This window comes from Gymnoscopelus braueri (assembly GCF_963280865.1).
Source record: "Gymnoscopelus braueri genome assembly, chromosome: 4".
Classification (NCBI taxonomy): Eukaryota; Metazoa; Chordata; class Actinopteri; order Myctophiformes; family Myctophidae; genus Gymnoscopelus; species Gymnoscopelus braueri.
The window spans coordinates 41,356,074-41,371,907 of NC_137605.1; the positions used below are offsets into that span (position 1 = coordinate 41,356,074).

Below are 15,834 nucleotides of genomic sequence, written 5' to 3' on the forward strand. Positions count from 1 at the left end.
TTTTCCTTCCGGAGTAAATCATTATTTACATGTCCTGACTGAGTTAAAGTCTTGGTAAACCTTTGATGAGTGTACAATTGGTTCATCTGTGTCTTTTTTCTGTCTGGTTATAGACAGAGATGGTGATTTTCTGATAGACTGTTCCTCAGCATTTGGCTCTTGGCAGTTGATGTCTGCTTATGATCCACAAATGTCTGTGTTTCAATAATACTGCCGTTTTAAAGCTGCCAGAACATACGTGTCATCATGTGAGCCAAGTCCTGAATATGCAAGTGCCCAAATATGGAGTTCCATGTCAATCGTGCCCAAATATGGAGGCCCATGACATCAGACTGGCCTCCGAGTACTCTGATTGGCAAAATAGGTTAACCATATGTAACAGAGGTGAATCACTCTATTGAAAATACACCCCTTCGCTAATAGTGAGCCAGCAGTCTCTGAGTTGTGTTTAGAATAGATGATAACGATGAATGTTAGACTGACAGCGAGTCAACTCCAATGAAGAGACAAATAGATCAGACGTTGATTTTATAATTATTTATTGCATAAAAGCACTTTGGGATAAAGCCTGTTCTCAGTAAAACTTATTCAGTATAAAAGACAATCCGGGTCACGGTCATTTCTCCGTAGCAGCTAGATGTTGCACGTAGGGTCTTTGCTGCTACTGGTGAAGAGGTAACCATGCCAGGTGCTGGCTGGGGGAAGCGACCCTCAGGAGGAGACCGTCCCTTTGGCCCACCTGAGAAGAAGGGCAAAAAAGGAAAGACAACAACCACCCTCATTGAACCCTTTCGCATAGGTGGAGTGTCCTCCACAGAGGAAATGGACATGAAGGTGATTCAGTTCAAGAACAAGAAGCTGTGTGAGCGCTTGGAGCAGCGTCAGGCGATGGAGGACGAGCTGCGAGGGAAGATTGAGAAGCTGGAGAAAAGACAAGCCACTGATGACACAATACTGCTGATTGTCAACCGCTACTGGTCCCAGTTGGAAGAGAGCATTCGTGTACTGAGCCATCGCCTCAAGCCGGAACCTCCAGCAGCACCTGCTCCTGACCCTCCCTTAGGCCCTCCCCTGGACCCTGCCTCCATGGAGGTGGGAATGATCCCACCAGTACCAGTGGAGGCAGAGAACGAGGAGCAGCAGCCAGAGCAACAGGAGGACAATCAGCAGCAGGGGCATCAGCCTCCTGCTCCTCCTGACGGCTTGGTGGAGACGCCTGACCACAGCAGTGAGGAGAAGCTCAGTCTGCAGCTGCAGGACCGCATGCAGTTCAGCAAAGAGGCCATTGCCTGCCTGGTGTCTGCCTTAGACAGGCTGCACAGCTGCATTTATGATCTCTGCAACCATGTTCAGGCTGCAGTGTGTGACGATGACAGTCAATCTGACATCATCAGTCTGAACCGCACGCTGATGGAGGAAAATGGCCAACTGCAGGACCTCGCCTCCTTCCTGAAGGGGCGACACCACAAAATGTCTATGGAGTACAACGAGCTGGTGGATAAGGTTACCAGCTCAGAAACCAGGGTGTCTGAGATGGAGACGACTGTAGGGCACCTGCAATGGGACATAGAGAAGCTAAGCGAAAGGGAGCAAAGGCTCAACAAACATCTGGCTGAGGCCCTAGAGCACATGAACACTGCATACAACCGTTTTGGCAGCTCAGGAGGCCTACCTGGTGGTCAGGAGATCACTCTCACTATTCAGACGTTTCAGAGTCTGAATCTTGAGTTGGAGCACAACCAGAAGCTGGCTAACAGCCGCATGGCGGAGCTAGAGAAGTTACAACTGGAGCTCCAAGAGGCTGTGAGGGAGAGGGAGAAACTGGAGATGGACCTGCGGAACATTCCTGAGGAGGTGGTGAAGGAGACTCCAGAGTTCAAGTGTCTCCAGTCCCAGTTCTCCCTAATGTTCAGCGAGTCTGTGGGGGTGAAGACACAGCTGGACAAGGCCCAGGCCCTGCTGCTCTCAGCCAAGAATGCCCACCTCCTACAGATCAAACATATGAAGAGTGACAAGCTATCCTTTCAGAGGAAGCTGAGGACTAAGGTCATCCAGCTGGAGGACACGCTGGCCCAGGTGTGCAAAGAGTACGAGATGCTGCACATCGAGTTTGAGCTGGACCTAGCAGCAAACGAACAGGCAGGACCCACCAGCAGAGAGGTGAGACACCTCATTAGCAGTCTGCAAAACTACAACCTGCACCTGAAGGGCAATGTGCAGCACTATAAGAGGAAGCTACGCGAGGCACAGATGGAGATTAATAAGATGCGGTGCCAGAGCGGAGACACTGCTGCCATCCACATCCTGGAGGAGATGACGAGCGATAGCACTGAGGTGAGGAAAGAGGAGAACGAGGAGCAGGAGGCTGAGGAGGAAAGGAGGAAGGAGCTGGAGAGGCAGCATGCCCATGAGAGAGAACGGGAGGCCAAGAAGGAGCGAGAGAGTGAGAGAGAGAGGCAGCGCAGCGAGGAGCTGAAGTGGAAGGACTCCGACACGTTGACGATGCTGAGTGCTGAGCTCAAGAAAGCCCAGGAATCCCAGAAGGAGATGAAGCCGTTGTTGTCTCTTAACGTCGACAAGACCAAAGAACTGATCGTGGACTTCAGGAGGCCGCGGAGAGACCATGCGCCCATCCTCATCGACGGTGCTGCAGTGGAAAGGGTCAGCGAGTTCAAGTTCCTCGGAGTACACATCGAGGAGGACCTCAAATGGGAGACGCACTCCACACACGTGAGGAAAAAGGCTCAGCAGCGACTGTACTGGCTCCGCCGCCTGAAGAAGCTCGGAGTAGGACGTCGCATCCTCAGGCTGTACTACAACAGTTCTGTCGAAGGCATCCTAACAGGCTGTGTCACGGCCTGGTACGGGAACTGCACTGCCCGAGAAAAGGTCAGCCTACAACGAGTAGTGCGATCGGCAGAGCGGATAATGGGAATCGAGCTCCCAGCGCTCCAGGAACTGTACAAAAAGCGGTGCGTGGTCAAAGCCAAGCGCATCATCAAGGACAAGCACCACCCAAGTCATAGACTGTTCAACCCCCTACAACGACCGCGACCGGGCAAGGGGCTCTACCGCAGTATCAAGAGTTCCACCACCAGATTTTGGTGTAGTTTCAATCCAGCCGCTGTCAGAATGCTGAATGGGGCATAAGCCTGGATGAGTTCAGCAGCCTGACAGCAGGCGGCGCAGACTTTTCTGGCTCTTCCTGAACACACCTGTGGATTATACCAGGGACAATGACTTGGACTTTAGCCCCCCCCTCGGACACACCTGTGGACTACACCAGGTACAAATGACTTTTTGTTGCACTCCTCATGGAGCTACATGCGGATTATACTAGGGTCAGTCCACTCTAGGTGGACACGCACTGACCTTTTGCACCTTAATCCCTTGTATAACGCACTGACTTTTTTTGGGTCTTTTTATTGTGCTCCTTAAGCACCTTAACGTCCTTTGTCTATCATGCACAGTATAAGTATAACATGCACAGTACAATACATTGCTGCTATGCTCAGGCACCTTAGTTTAGTTTTTTTAGTTTTATTTATTATCTCAGGTAATTTGTAAATATGTAGATAACTTGTCTGGCCTTCTGTTGCTCTCTTGTTTTTGATCTCCTTCCCACCTGCCCCCCACCCTCTCCTTCTCCCCCCCCCCTCTTCTTTCTATGGAAACTAACGTTGCGATGGGAACGATGTACAAAAAAGAATTTCACCCACTTTTTTACCTTGTAAACCTGTGATGTGACAATAAAACTGATTCTGATTCTGATTCGGTTGGACATGTACGAGTCTGGCCCCAAAGGTAAGAGGGACAAAGTCCAGCTGATGGCAGCCGAACATAAGTCCAAAGCTGAGCTGAATGAACTGAGGGTGCATGTGCGAGAGATGGAGGAGCGAGAGAAGAAGGAGAGCAAGAAGCTGGCCAATAAAGACATCCTGGGGAAGATCAGGGTGGCAGAAGAGACCATCGACCACCTCCAGAAGAAACTCACTGCCACCAAGAAGGAGCAGGGGGCCTTGATGAGCGAGCTGGATGTGACGGGCCAGGCATTTGAAGATATGCAGGAGCAGAACAGCCGTCTAATGTTGCAGCTCAGGGAAAAAGACGACGTCAACTTCCAGCTGATGAGTGAGCTCAATAAGTCCGACCAGATCTACAAGCAGCTGAAAGAGCAGAAGGAGGAGCTAGCCGAGCAGGTCATGACCTTCAAGACCCAGATAGACACACAGCTGCTGGTTGTACAGAAGCTAGAGGAGAAAAAGGGCATCCTCCAGAACTCACTGGCTGCTCAGGAAAATGAGCTGGGGGTCCGGACTCAAGCAGTGGAATCCAGCAAGAGAAAGGCGGCGGAAGCTGCCCAGCTGGCAGAGGAACTGAAGGTACAACTGGAACACACCCAGACCAAGCTCAAGGAGATCCAGGTCTCTGTAGCTGAGAAACGCACCGACCGAGAAAGGGAGAGTGGAAATCTCAAGCGAGCACAGGAGGTTTTATCCAGGCTGAGACGGAAGCTGGAGAAACAGAAGAACGTGGAGTTTTATCCAGACACTGATGAGATCCTGCATGAAGAGATCAACCAGTATAAGGCTAAGCTGCACTGTCCGTGCTGCAACACGCGAGACAAGGACACGGTTCTCACCAAGTGTTTCCATGTGTTTTGCTACGAGTGTCTGAAGACGCGCTATGGCACCCGGCAGAGGAAGTGCCCCATGTGCAACTGCGCCTTCGGAGCCAGCGATTTCCATCGCATCTACATCGCCTAATTTCCAGAGATACAGGAGAGGGGGAAAGAATAGTAGGTGGATAGAACCAAAGGAGAGGAAACTAGAAAAAGTGCTCCTCGGAGCACAGGTCAGCCAGGTCAGGTAGGTTAATGTGGGCCAGCAATGTTGGGAATGCGCCAATCAGGATGGAATATGAAAAATCGGACGGAGCGGTATTTGAGGTATTTTGTTCAAAACGGAGCAGTCCTGCAAACTTTGGAAGCCAATCTTAGCCAATCAGGATGAAATATAAAAAATCTGAAAGACCTGTTTCGTTTAATGGCTACAGAGATACTGTCTACCGATTTGCGTGATGTTTGGACAAAATCTGTAGAAGTACAGTACTGTCAAAAAAATTAAGCGCTATAACAGGCCCATGTGAAGGATTTGGGGCAGAGGTTCTGCTCTGGCATCCAGGAAGTGTGTGTGCACAGTTTGGCTGCGATCCAGCCAACGGTGCCGGAGATTGGCTGTTCACAGACAGAACCACACACACACGGATGGACGGACAGACAGACAGACAGAGAGACGGACAGGATGAAACATAGTCTCGGCCATGCCTTTCGGCCTGACGGAGACAATTAACTGAGTATGCATTCAGAGAGAAAGGCATTCTCTCATACTCTCTCTCACCAGAAAATGTTTTTTCATCACTACCAAGTTGGTGCTAATGTTGGTGACCAAACAGATGGAGTGGGGGAGCAGATTCCACAAAAAGGGACTTAATTTTGACATAAAATTGTAATCTCATCAAGTGTACAGTATTTACATATATAAAGAAAGATGTATGGCATAAGAAATTCACTCATCTTAACCACCTTAACTATTCTGAATCATCAAATTAATTATCATTGGCTTTAGAATAACATTCAACACAAAGAATACATCAGTCAAACACTGAAATTGGCCATACATTGGACTAAACATGAATGGCATTTGCAAGCTGATATAATATCACACAATAACTCACTTTTACACACATCCAACAAGCATGAGGGGACATGTGGGCTGTGGCAGAGCAAACAGACTTTCTGGTCATCGTCAGGTGAACTGGTTCAGGGCATATTGAGTTCAGTCTGGCTGACTCCAGTGCCTGCCGCCCCTCCCAGAGCTCAACAGGGTCATAGCATACAGTATATGGAAGACTTTAAACACAGCCCCAGAACACAGACTATTGTTGTCTCCGAGACTATGTTTTGCAGCCTGTCTGTCTGTCCGTCCGTCCGTCCGTCCGTCCGTCCTTCCATCTGTGAACAGCTAGTCTCCGGCACCGTTGGCTTGATCACAGCGAAACTGTGCACACCAAGCCCCCAGAACCCAGTGGTTTAATTGAAGCGGAATGGACATGCTGGCCATTTGAGGTACTGCAGGTTAAAACGGCCTGGGGCTTCTGTCACGAACGAGCGAAAACGGTTTCGACCAATGGGCTCGACTCACGAGCTTGCGCACGGGGCTGCGCGCTTCTGTGAAACGCGCCACAGAAGTGATGCACAGAAGCCCCAAATAGACCTCGCCCACCACATTTCGCAACCCGGAAGAAGGGGTGATTTCGGCCCATGCGCTGTGTGAGCAACTCAATACAAGTGGATGGGAGGGGAAATCTGGTGCCCTCTCTATTATTTTTAACTCTATGGTGCACACACACTCCCTGGAGTGAACCTCTGCCAGAACCTCTGTCCCAAATTTTTCACATGGGCCTGTTATAGCGCCACCAGGAGGCCGATTTTTGCAAACACACATTTTTGACTACTCCTTCAGATTTTATCAAAATTTCACACAAATCGATACACATGATCTCTATAGTCATGTGATTAAGACGGATCTATTACATTTTTCATATTCCATCCTGATTGGCTAATCCCACGGTGAGGCCTTTAGGAGGGCCATTCCAGCAAACCGCAAGTGGAGCTAATACCATTAGATGGCCCAATCTAGTGGTATCGACCCAAGGAACCATCACGCCAGAAGGAAATGTTTGGATCGGGGCGGTGCACCGGATCTGGCGCAGCGCTCAGGTCCTGGACCTGGTGAGACTAAGGAGGAGCCCGGCCAGGAGACAACCCACAGTCCACAGAGCCTAGTCCCTCCACGTGCCAGAGCCTCCCCGTGTTCAGGCAGAGTACTTCCGGAGAAGCGGACTGAGTGGCCCTGTCTTTCCCTATAGGACTGACCGTGGGTAGCTACCTGGGATGTAAGTTGGGGCTTGATCAACCCTGGCTGGGTCACCTGGGCGAGGGTGTATGTTGCGAGACCCGAAACACCCTATGACCCCAGGCTACAACACTGATGATACATCCCAGGTGCATCCATGTGATGTATTCTTTATAGCTAAGATTTACATCTAAAGTTTGCAAGAGGATTTTACATTACTCCTATACATTTACATCGGTACACATTATCTCTATAGTCAAGTGATCAAGACGGATCCGTCCAATTTTTCATATTCCATCCTGATTGGCGAATTCCAAACATTGCTGGCCCACAATAACCTAACTGACCTGGCGGAGACCTGTGCTCCGAGGAGCACTTTTTCTAGTTTGTCATGTAATTGCTATCCAGCATTTATACTGTATATAAAAAAGACACATTCAGACTCATCTGTATATCTGCTTTATGCACTCTCCAGTGATGACCATATGTTGGCCTGCTTAATTGTCTGTGCCTCTCTTTTTTACTCAGCTAATGCATTTTCTCTGTCCGTCTCCTTTGTTTGTCTTTCGCTGCCTCATTTATTGTCCTAATGGATCTGTAATCTGTATGGAGTTGTTTGGTACAGCTTCATGCATCAACCTGCACCCATGAGTAGTTCAGAACCCCCACCTGTACGTGTTGGGGTTACCAACTTGCATCGCAAGAAAATAACTAAAACATTAAACAGATACAGTATGCATGCACTATATTTAACATAAAACATAAGAAAACAGAAATGTATTGGATTAACACACTACTGTAAATGGTTTCATGTGCAGGCTCATATAGCACACATTACTCATGTATATTTAGCTAATCTAATTGGTTATCTTATTCTGACGGAAGGCTGCTGCGGATGAACCTGTCAACCTTGAAACTGCCATGTATAGGATGATGTAAATGCTACGGTACCTACTTCACTGTATACTGTATTATTATGATGTAAAGAAAATAACACATACATCTAATACATGTCAACTTTCGTGGAGTTTGTCAATAGTCAACAAAGGGCTCCTCCCTTTGTTGGGTGGATATGTAATTGTAAAATAAACAACATGTTCTGTGCATGTTCATGTACTCAAGTACTGTACTTAAGTACACTTTTTAGTTATTTGTACTTTACTTGAGTATTTTCAATTTCCAATACTTTTACTTCTACTATACTACATCTCAGAGGCAAATATTGTACTTTTACTCCATTACTATTATTTGACCACTTGAATTACTACAGTAGTTACTTTGCAGATATACATTATTATATTATAAAACATACATTAACCACTTTAGCCCTGTTTTATACCTAGGCTATTTGAAAATAGCCGAACATTTTCAAAAATGTTCAAACATTTTAGTACTTTTACTTTTAGTACTTCAAATATATTTTGATGCCTATACTTTTGTACTTTTACTCAAGTAACATTTTGAACACGGGCCTTTTACTTGTAACAGAGTATTTCTACATTGCAGTATTGATACTTTTAAGTAGTATATGTGAGTACTTTTTCCACCACTGGTTCTGTGGCATTGTTACATTCTTCGATAAGTACAATTCTTTGTTTGTTTTTTTTTGCACCCATTTTGTGACTTAGCCTTTATACATTGGCGTACTGCCAAGTCCCAACCATGGCATATTGGATTGCACCATCCTCTGTACTGTAGAAGAAACATGCATGCCATATTGGTCACAAATGTATCATCAATATTTCTTTGCATTTCCCTTTACCACAAGGAAGGTTAAAAGCTAATTTCTTGTTCCTGTATTCAACATCACATGCATATTATTAAACACGTTGCCACTAGAGAGGCACAACTGTACTGCGGTCTTCTTCTGTTGTCAGGAAGCATGGAACTCCACTGGAACAATTGGGGTTAAGTGCCTCCAGGGCCTCTTGTCAGTTATTATTGAAGGAAGAGAATGTGTTTCTCCATCACTAACGCTGCACAAGTTTCCCCCAGTTTTTTCTAAACTGTATCCTGCTGGTCACAAGCCTGCATGAGCAATGATTACTAGTATACTGTTCTCCTGATATAGGCTACAAAATCTTCTGTTTTCCTCTGCTTGCCATTGTATTAGTCTGTGCTGTTTGGCTAATGAAGCAGCAATGTATGAAATCAAAGACAAAGAAAACTAGAAAAGTGTACTCCTCGGAGCACATGGTCTCCACCATCTGAAAAATCTAACTTATAAATCTTGATCACATGACCCGAGGGATAATGTGTAGCGATTTTGCGAGTTTTGGACAAAATCCAAAGTAGTAGCAAAAAGTGTGTTTTGAAGAAAACGCACTATGGCGAAAATGATATCTGGCACAAACAAGGCCTATAATTTGCGTCGTCATCCAAGGAATCCAGGGAAAAGGAGATGTTGATTGTATGACCTATACCGTTCAAGAGTTATAGGTAAAACGTGGGCTGATGTAGCGAGGAGGAGATTTAAACAATTTGGGATGGAGGTTCTTCCTTGGCTTAGAATGCGTGTGCAAAGTTTCCCAGCAATCGGGCACTGCATTCATGATAACTGACATCTTGTGCAAAATGGCCACCCCGACAAACTTTGGAAGCCAATCATAGCCATTCGGAATGGAATATGCTAAATGTGACAGATATGTCTTTATCACATGACTTTATCACTTTATCCCTTGACTACTATCACATGTGTGACAGATGTGTCTTTATCACATGACTACTATCACATGTGTACAGAATGGCATGATGTTTGGACAAAATCTGTAGGGGTTATACAAAAAATAATAACAGGCCGTGTGAAACATTTGGGGCAGAGGTTCTTCCTTGGCCTCCAGGGAGTGTTCATGCAAAGTTTCAGACAGATGGACAGACGGACACACTGACAAACGGATGGACAGGGGCGAAAACATAGTCTCGGGCCTTGGCCACGCCTTCAACCTGGCAGAGACAAAAATCTCATTAGAGCAGGGGTTCCCAAACTCTTTCACTCAAGAAAGGGGACCCAAACGTACAAAAATACATGCATTGTGAGCTTGTAGATCTGCTATTCAATGTGGATGTTTTTGTTTTGTTTTTTGACATTTCTGAAATACTTTTGACTTTTTCTTCTTTTTTGTTGTTGTTGTTTTTAATCTTCTTGAAAAAGGATATTTTCCAGCAACCACGGTCAATGACCCAAATATGGGTCCCAACCCAATGTTTGGGAAACACTGCATTAGAACACTTTTGTTATTGGAAAATTATGCACAGCACATACATTTGCCATTGAAGAAGAGGAAGGGGGTGGATGGGAATACAGTAGGATGAGGAGAAAAGGAACAAAAACACCATGAAGAAAAACAAAGAACAAAAAGGAAAGAAAAATAAATACTTATGGGATTCCACTGGGATGCTGAGCCCCAGGTTCATAATGCCCTTCATCCTGTTGCTGTAATATGAGGTGCTATACTTGGATATTCTGCAGTTATTTATGTCACGTTGTAGGTTAACCAAAGCACGCTTGCACACGCACACACAAGTTCTCTCTCTTTCTCTCTCTCTCTCTCTCTCTCTCTCTCTCTCTTTCTCTTTCTCACACACACACACACACACACACACACACACACACACACACACACACACACACACACACACACACACACACACACACACACACACACACACACACACACACACACACACGTATGTTTTTGGACCTTAATACCATGAATGGACATAAAAGTGTCATCTTTCTGTCGTTATGCACAACTATGAAGGCGACAGGTGCATTTTTTTTTTTTCTCCTTTATTTATTCAGGGAAGCCCGTTGAGAGCAAGCTCTCTTTTTCAAGGACGCCCTGATGACAGCATATAAAATACAATACATACATAATGAAAAACAATAACAAACATTTGAGTCATATTACAGTGTCACAGATGCAAATAAGCATAGAGTTACATGAAGCAGGTACAATCACTATGTAGTGTGTCCTCGAGAAGCACCCTAAATGTCTCAATTGAGACCAATCGCACCAGTTTCAGAGTATCCTGAAGTTTGTTCCATTTGTGTGGAGCATAATACATAAAAGCAGTCTTTCCTTGTTCATAGGAGAAGACCAAACGAGGCCCCAAAAAAAAAACTCCCGCACACCTCATTAATCAACGCGGTGTAGACCAAATAATGGGCGTACGGTGAGATCACCGCAACTTTCAGCATTTATCAATATATCCTGACTTTGATTTTAGCATACGGCCCGCTCAGATCTCACGTCAGGTCGGAGGCAGTTGTTGACTTTGACTGCACCCCTTTGTTCCATTGTAGACCTGCAGAGCAGCATTGTCTGACCATCTGACAGGCATCTGGACACATGTATCCACTCCAAAATGTATATCTATCACACTAACAAATAATCCCTGAGAAAATAAAACATTTTATAAACTCATTTAAACAAACGGCTTTCACAGATCTGCTGCATTGGCTATTTGAAAATAGCTTGTAGATCTGCTATTTTCAAAATATACGAGCGCTTATGCGAGAGCATTTTCGGGAGTCGGGACTGGCGCGCACCGCAGGGAGATCGGACATGTAACCCTCCCAACACACACCAGCCTTCATCCATTAATGTTTATGCATTAATTCATCAGTCACTCCATAAACGTACAGATTATGAGTGCCTCTCCAGTCCAGGCTATCTCTCATTAAAGTGGCGGCACAGCCGGGACTCACTGCAGCCCGAGTCTCACGGGCTGCTTGCATGACTGCTTTACTTTAGTGTAACTCAACGCGCACTGTTGCTCGGTATGGGTTAAATCATTTAATATACAAACGTATTCCATTGATGGCGATGTGATGGTCATAATCTGTCGTTCATGTAGGCTGCTAGCCTACTTGACAAAGATTGTACCGTTACGGAATACATAAAGTGTAGGTAAGAGCGTGTGTGTGTGTGTGTGTGTGTGTGTGTGTGTGTGTGTGTGTGTGTGTGTGTGTGTGTGTGTGTGTGTGTGTGTGTGTGTGTGTGCGTGACGTGTGTGACTTGACAGGCAGTGAGGCGGGCGGGGGATTATATTGGGGAATTCTTCTCCATGCTTTTTGTTTTACGTATTCCGGTTCTTCATGTCGTAAAATCGGGGCGTTTCGAGAATATTTAAGGGCGGTTTTAGCCGTCAGATTTATTAAAGCTCCGACCAAATGTACACTAGGATTGGCTGTATAGGATTGCTTGATAAATGTCACTTGGACGTTGGCCTAAGGGGGGAATTTAAGGCAAAAAATACGCCATTTTTTACACTCCATTGATAAAGTCGGGCCACTGTCTTCAAATGCAATTAGAAGAGTTTTAATGGGAATAACAACGTTTCGGTCTGTTACCTTCATCAGGTTATAAAAGATAACCTGATGAGGTTACCGAAACGTTGTTATTCCCATTAAAACTTTTTAAATTGCATTTGAAGACAATGTGCGGGAGTTTTTTCTTTCAGTGCTTTAATTGTACAAGAACAAAACTGCAATGAATGAAATTAGTCTGCCCTCTGCAGCTAGCTACAGATCAGTGAAGACTGTATTTTGTGTGTACAGTTACAGTATGTTTACGTGCTCATGTGTGCATACAGGCTGCATTCTTGCTGGTTTTGAAAAGATCATGCAAATCAATGCATGTTTCCCCTGCTTTCCCCCTCAACGCTGTATACAAATATCATGGACATCTGCATCATATTGACATCAGCACCTAAATGCCTAAACATTGACGTTTACATCACAGGTGACGTCACACCTACACCAGAATGTCCAAATATGGACACCTGGCATAAGTGATCAAGTCACACATTACAGCCCATGGAGGATGTCATAAAACATAATTTGTGTGTGATGTTTTTTTCTTCGGATTTCGGATTAATAAAACGCTGCAAAAAAACTCAGCAGTCTGCAAGGACCTTTATGTCTTGTCTTCCCTTCTGCTCCCATTGCCATTGACCTGAACCTCTCTCCAGTGAAAGCATGCTGCGAGTGAGGCCGCTGCTCTGCCAGTCTTGGAGAAGAGGATTCAAGACCTTTCCCTGTGCAGCTGTTGAGGTAAAGAATGAACCAATCCTGGGATTCAATGAGGGCAGTCCAGAAAGAACAGAGCTCCTGAAGGCCTTGGATGACCTGAAAGGGAAAACAGAGGAGATTCCCTGTGTGGTCGGAGATGAACATGTATGGACCAAAGACATCAGATACCAGCTATGTCCTTTCAATCACTCACATAAGGTTGCCAAGTTCTGCTATGCTGACAAGGAGTTGCTCAACAAAGCCATCTTGGCCTCGGTGGCAGCACGGAGAGAGTGGGACCTGACGCCAGTCCAGGACAGAGCCCAGATCCTCTTCAAGGCTGCTGATGTCATCAGCGGGCCCAAGAGAGCTGAGATCATAGCCAAGACCATGATTGGACAGGGTAAAACAGTGGTACAGGCAGAGATCGACGCTGCTGCAGAGCTGATTGACTTCTTCAGGTTCAACGCCAAACACGCCATCGAGTTGGAAGGCCAGCAGCCATTAGATACTCCAGGGGTCACAAACACTGCTCTGTATCGTGGACTGGAGGGTTTTGTAGCTGCCGTTGCTCCTTTTAACTTTACAGCTATTGGCGGAAATCTGGCTGGCACCCCCGCTCTCATGGGTAATGTAGTACTGTGGAAGCCCAGCGACACAGCCATGTCAGCTAGCTATGCTGTCTACAAGGTCCTGCGGGAGTGTGGCCTTCCCCCCAACATCATCCAGTTTGTCCCAGCTGATGGACCTGTGTTTGGAGACACTGTCACCTCCTCAGAGGACATGGCAGGCATCAACTTCACTGGCAGCGTCTCAACATTCAAACACCTATGGAAACAGGTAGCTCAGAACCTGGACGTCTATAAGAACTTCCCTCGTGTAGCAGGAGAGTGCGGTGGGAAGAACTTCCACTTTGTTCACTCATCTGCGGACATTCAGAGCGTGGTGACTGGAACTATACGTTCGGCATTTGAGTACGGTGGCCAGAAGTGCTCGGCCTGCTCTCGGATGTATGTACCTGACAGCAAGTGGCCCCAGATCAAAGAGCAGCTCCTGGCCATCCACAAACAGATCAAAGTGGGAGATCCTGTGGAAGACTTCAGCACTTTCTTCTCAGCTGTGATTGATGATAAGTCTTTTGCCCGTATGAAGAAGTGGCTTGATCGGGCAAAGTCCTCCCCTAACTTGACTGTCATCGCTGGGGGAAACTGTGATGATAAAAAAGGCTACTTTGTGGAGCCCACCATCGTCGAAACCAAAGACCCACAGGACGCCATCATGTGCGAGGAAATCTTTGGGCCTGTTCTGTCGGTCTACGTTTACCCTGAGAAAAACTACAAAGAGGTGCTTCATCTGATAGACAACACCTCCCCATATGCTTTGACAGGGGCAGTGTTTTCTCAGGACCAGACTGTTATTGATGAGGCAGCCAAGGCCTTAAGAAATGCTGCAGGGAACTACTATGTGAACGACAAATCCACTGGCTCTGTTGTCGCTCAGCAGCCATTTGGTGGTGCCCGAGCTTCAGGAACCAATGACAAACCGGGAGGTCCCCACTACATTTTGAGGTGGACATCGCCGCAGGTAGTCAAGCAGACTTTCGTCCCACTCACAGAATGGAAGTACCCCTACATGGGCTGAGAAGTTAACAAAGTACTATATAACCCCATCTCAACCATGTACCTCCGTCCTCATCTAACCTGAAACCTCTACCTTCATCATAAGCCATCATAGCAGACTGCAATATTTCAGCCTTGTGTGTTCAGCCTGTGATGTCAGTCGGCATCTCCTGTCATACTGCACCTTTGGACCATCAAAGTCATAGTTGTAATGCGTCACATTAAAACAATTGTATTTAACTACAACAGTTCATGACCATAAAACGTTTGATTCTTTTCCACAGAATCAAATGTTTTATGGTCATGAATCACCAGGATTCTGGATGGCTTGATTCTAGGCTTAAGTTAATTGATATAAATATTTTTGGAAATCTCTATGGGAAAAATGAATGGGGTCTGGAACTATGGAACCAGAAAATAGCCGCCACTGCTATGCCCTATAGACTTTTGTAAGTCACTCATCTGTGCTGTGAATAAAACAAAAACAGTACTTTTTATCACATACATTCACTGCATTGCTATTATATTTACAGCCCAATAAATTGTCTTACATTCAAGTGGCAGTGTAGCCAAATGTAACCAGGAGTGAAAAATTCTACCCAAAAATTCTAATTCACATACTCATTCAAACACACTCAGAAATGTCAATGTATGAATTTCACATGACTATACTGGTTGGGCCATAAACAATTAAATTTAGGAAGGAAGCTGTGGGCCAAATCTGCCCTCGTGCCGTGAATGGCGCCCAGGCTGGACTTTGGACATGTCTGGTTTATGACTTATCTATGACATATCTATGATGTATGACTGCAATATATTGGATAGATTAAATCCTGTTTCTGTAGGCTGTAATGAATGCCATCCTTTGCCATCCACAAATATGCGAACATGGCTCCTGAGTGAGGTGAGTAGAAAGCTACCACCAAGTCTGAACCAAGGGGTCCTCCTCTGCATCACGGAAGCCCCTAGGCAAGGGACAGATGGCCATGGCATCATGGCCAACTGAGCCATTGCTCTGGGCAGCATCAGCAACATCAGCAGCAGCAAAAGCGGGTATACAGCTATGCTAGCAGCTTAGTCTACCCTCCAGGTCAGCAGATTGTGTTTCAAGGAGGGACAATTTGAGCAAGTAATGAGAAGAGGACAGTATTGACATAGTTCGGCAGTGAAATAAGCTAGGTTAAAACCAGAAGGCTGAAAGAAACCTATTGAAATGAAAACCAATAGCTTACCAAAATGTCAAATGCCGTAAAATCCAATTGGTTTTGATTTAAAAAAAGGA

The 15,834-nt window shown here is 45.8% G+C and overlaps 2 protein-coding genes across 2 annotated transcripts; both read left to right on the forward strand.

Moving 5' to 3' along the window:
* Positions 1–681: 681 nt before the first annotated feature.
* Positions 682–4,766, forward strand: LOC308083604 (E3 ubiquitin-protein ligase BRE1B-like; the record flags this gene model as incomplete). The annotated part of the gene is made up of 2 exons (XM_080425919.1): positions 682–2,555; positions 3,773–4,766. The coding sequence occupies 2 exons, from the start codon at positions 682–684 to the stop codon at positions 4,764–4,766; spliced, it is 2,868 nt and encodes a 955-aa protein (XP_080282045.1).
* An 8,134-nt stretch (positions 4,767–12,900) lies between these two features.
* Positions 12,901–14,574, forward strand: LOC308083280 (delta-1-pyrroline-5-carboxylate dehydrogenase, mitochondrial-like; the record flags this gene model as incomplete). Its single annotated transcript, XM_080425552.1, has 1 exon — positions 12,901–14,574. The coding sequence occupies one exon, from the start codon at positions 12,901–12,903 to the stop codon at positions 14,572–14,574; it is 1,674 nt and encodes a 557-aa protein (XP_080281678.1).
* Between the last annotated feature and the right edge of the window lie 1,260 nt (positions 14,575–15,834).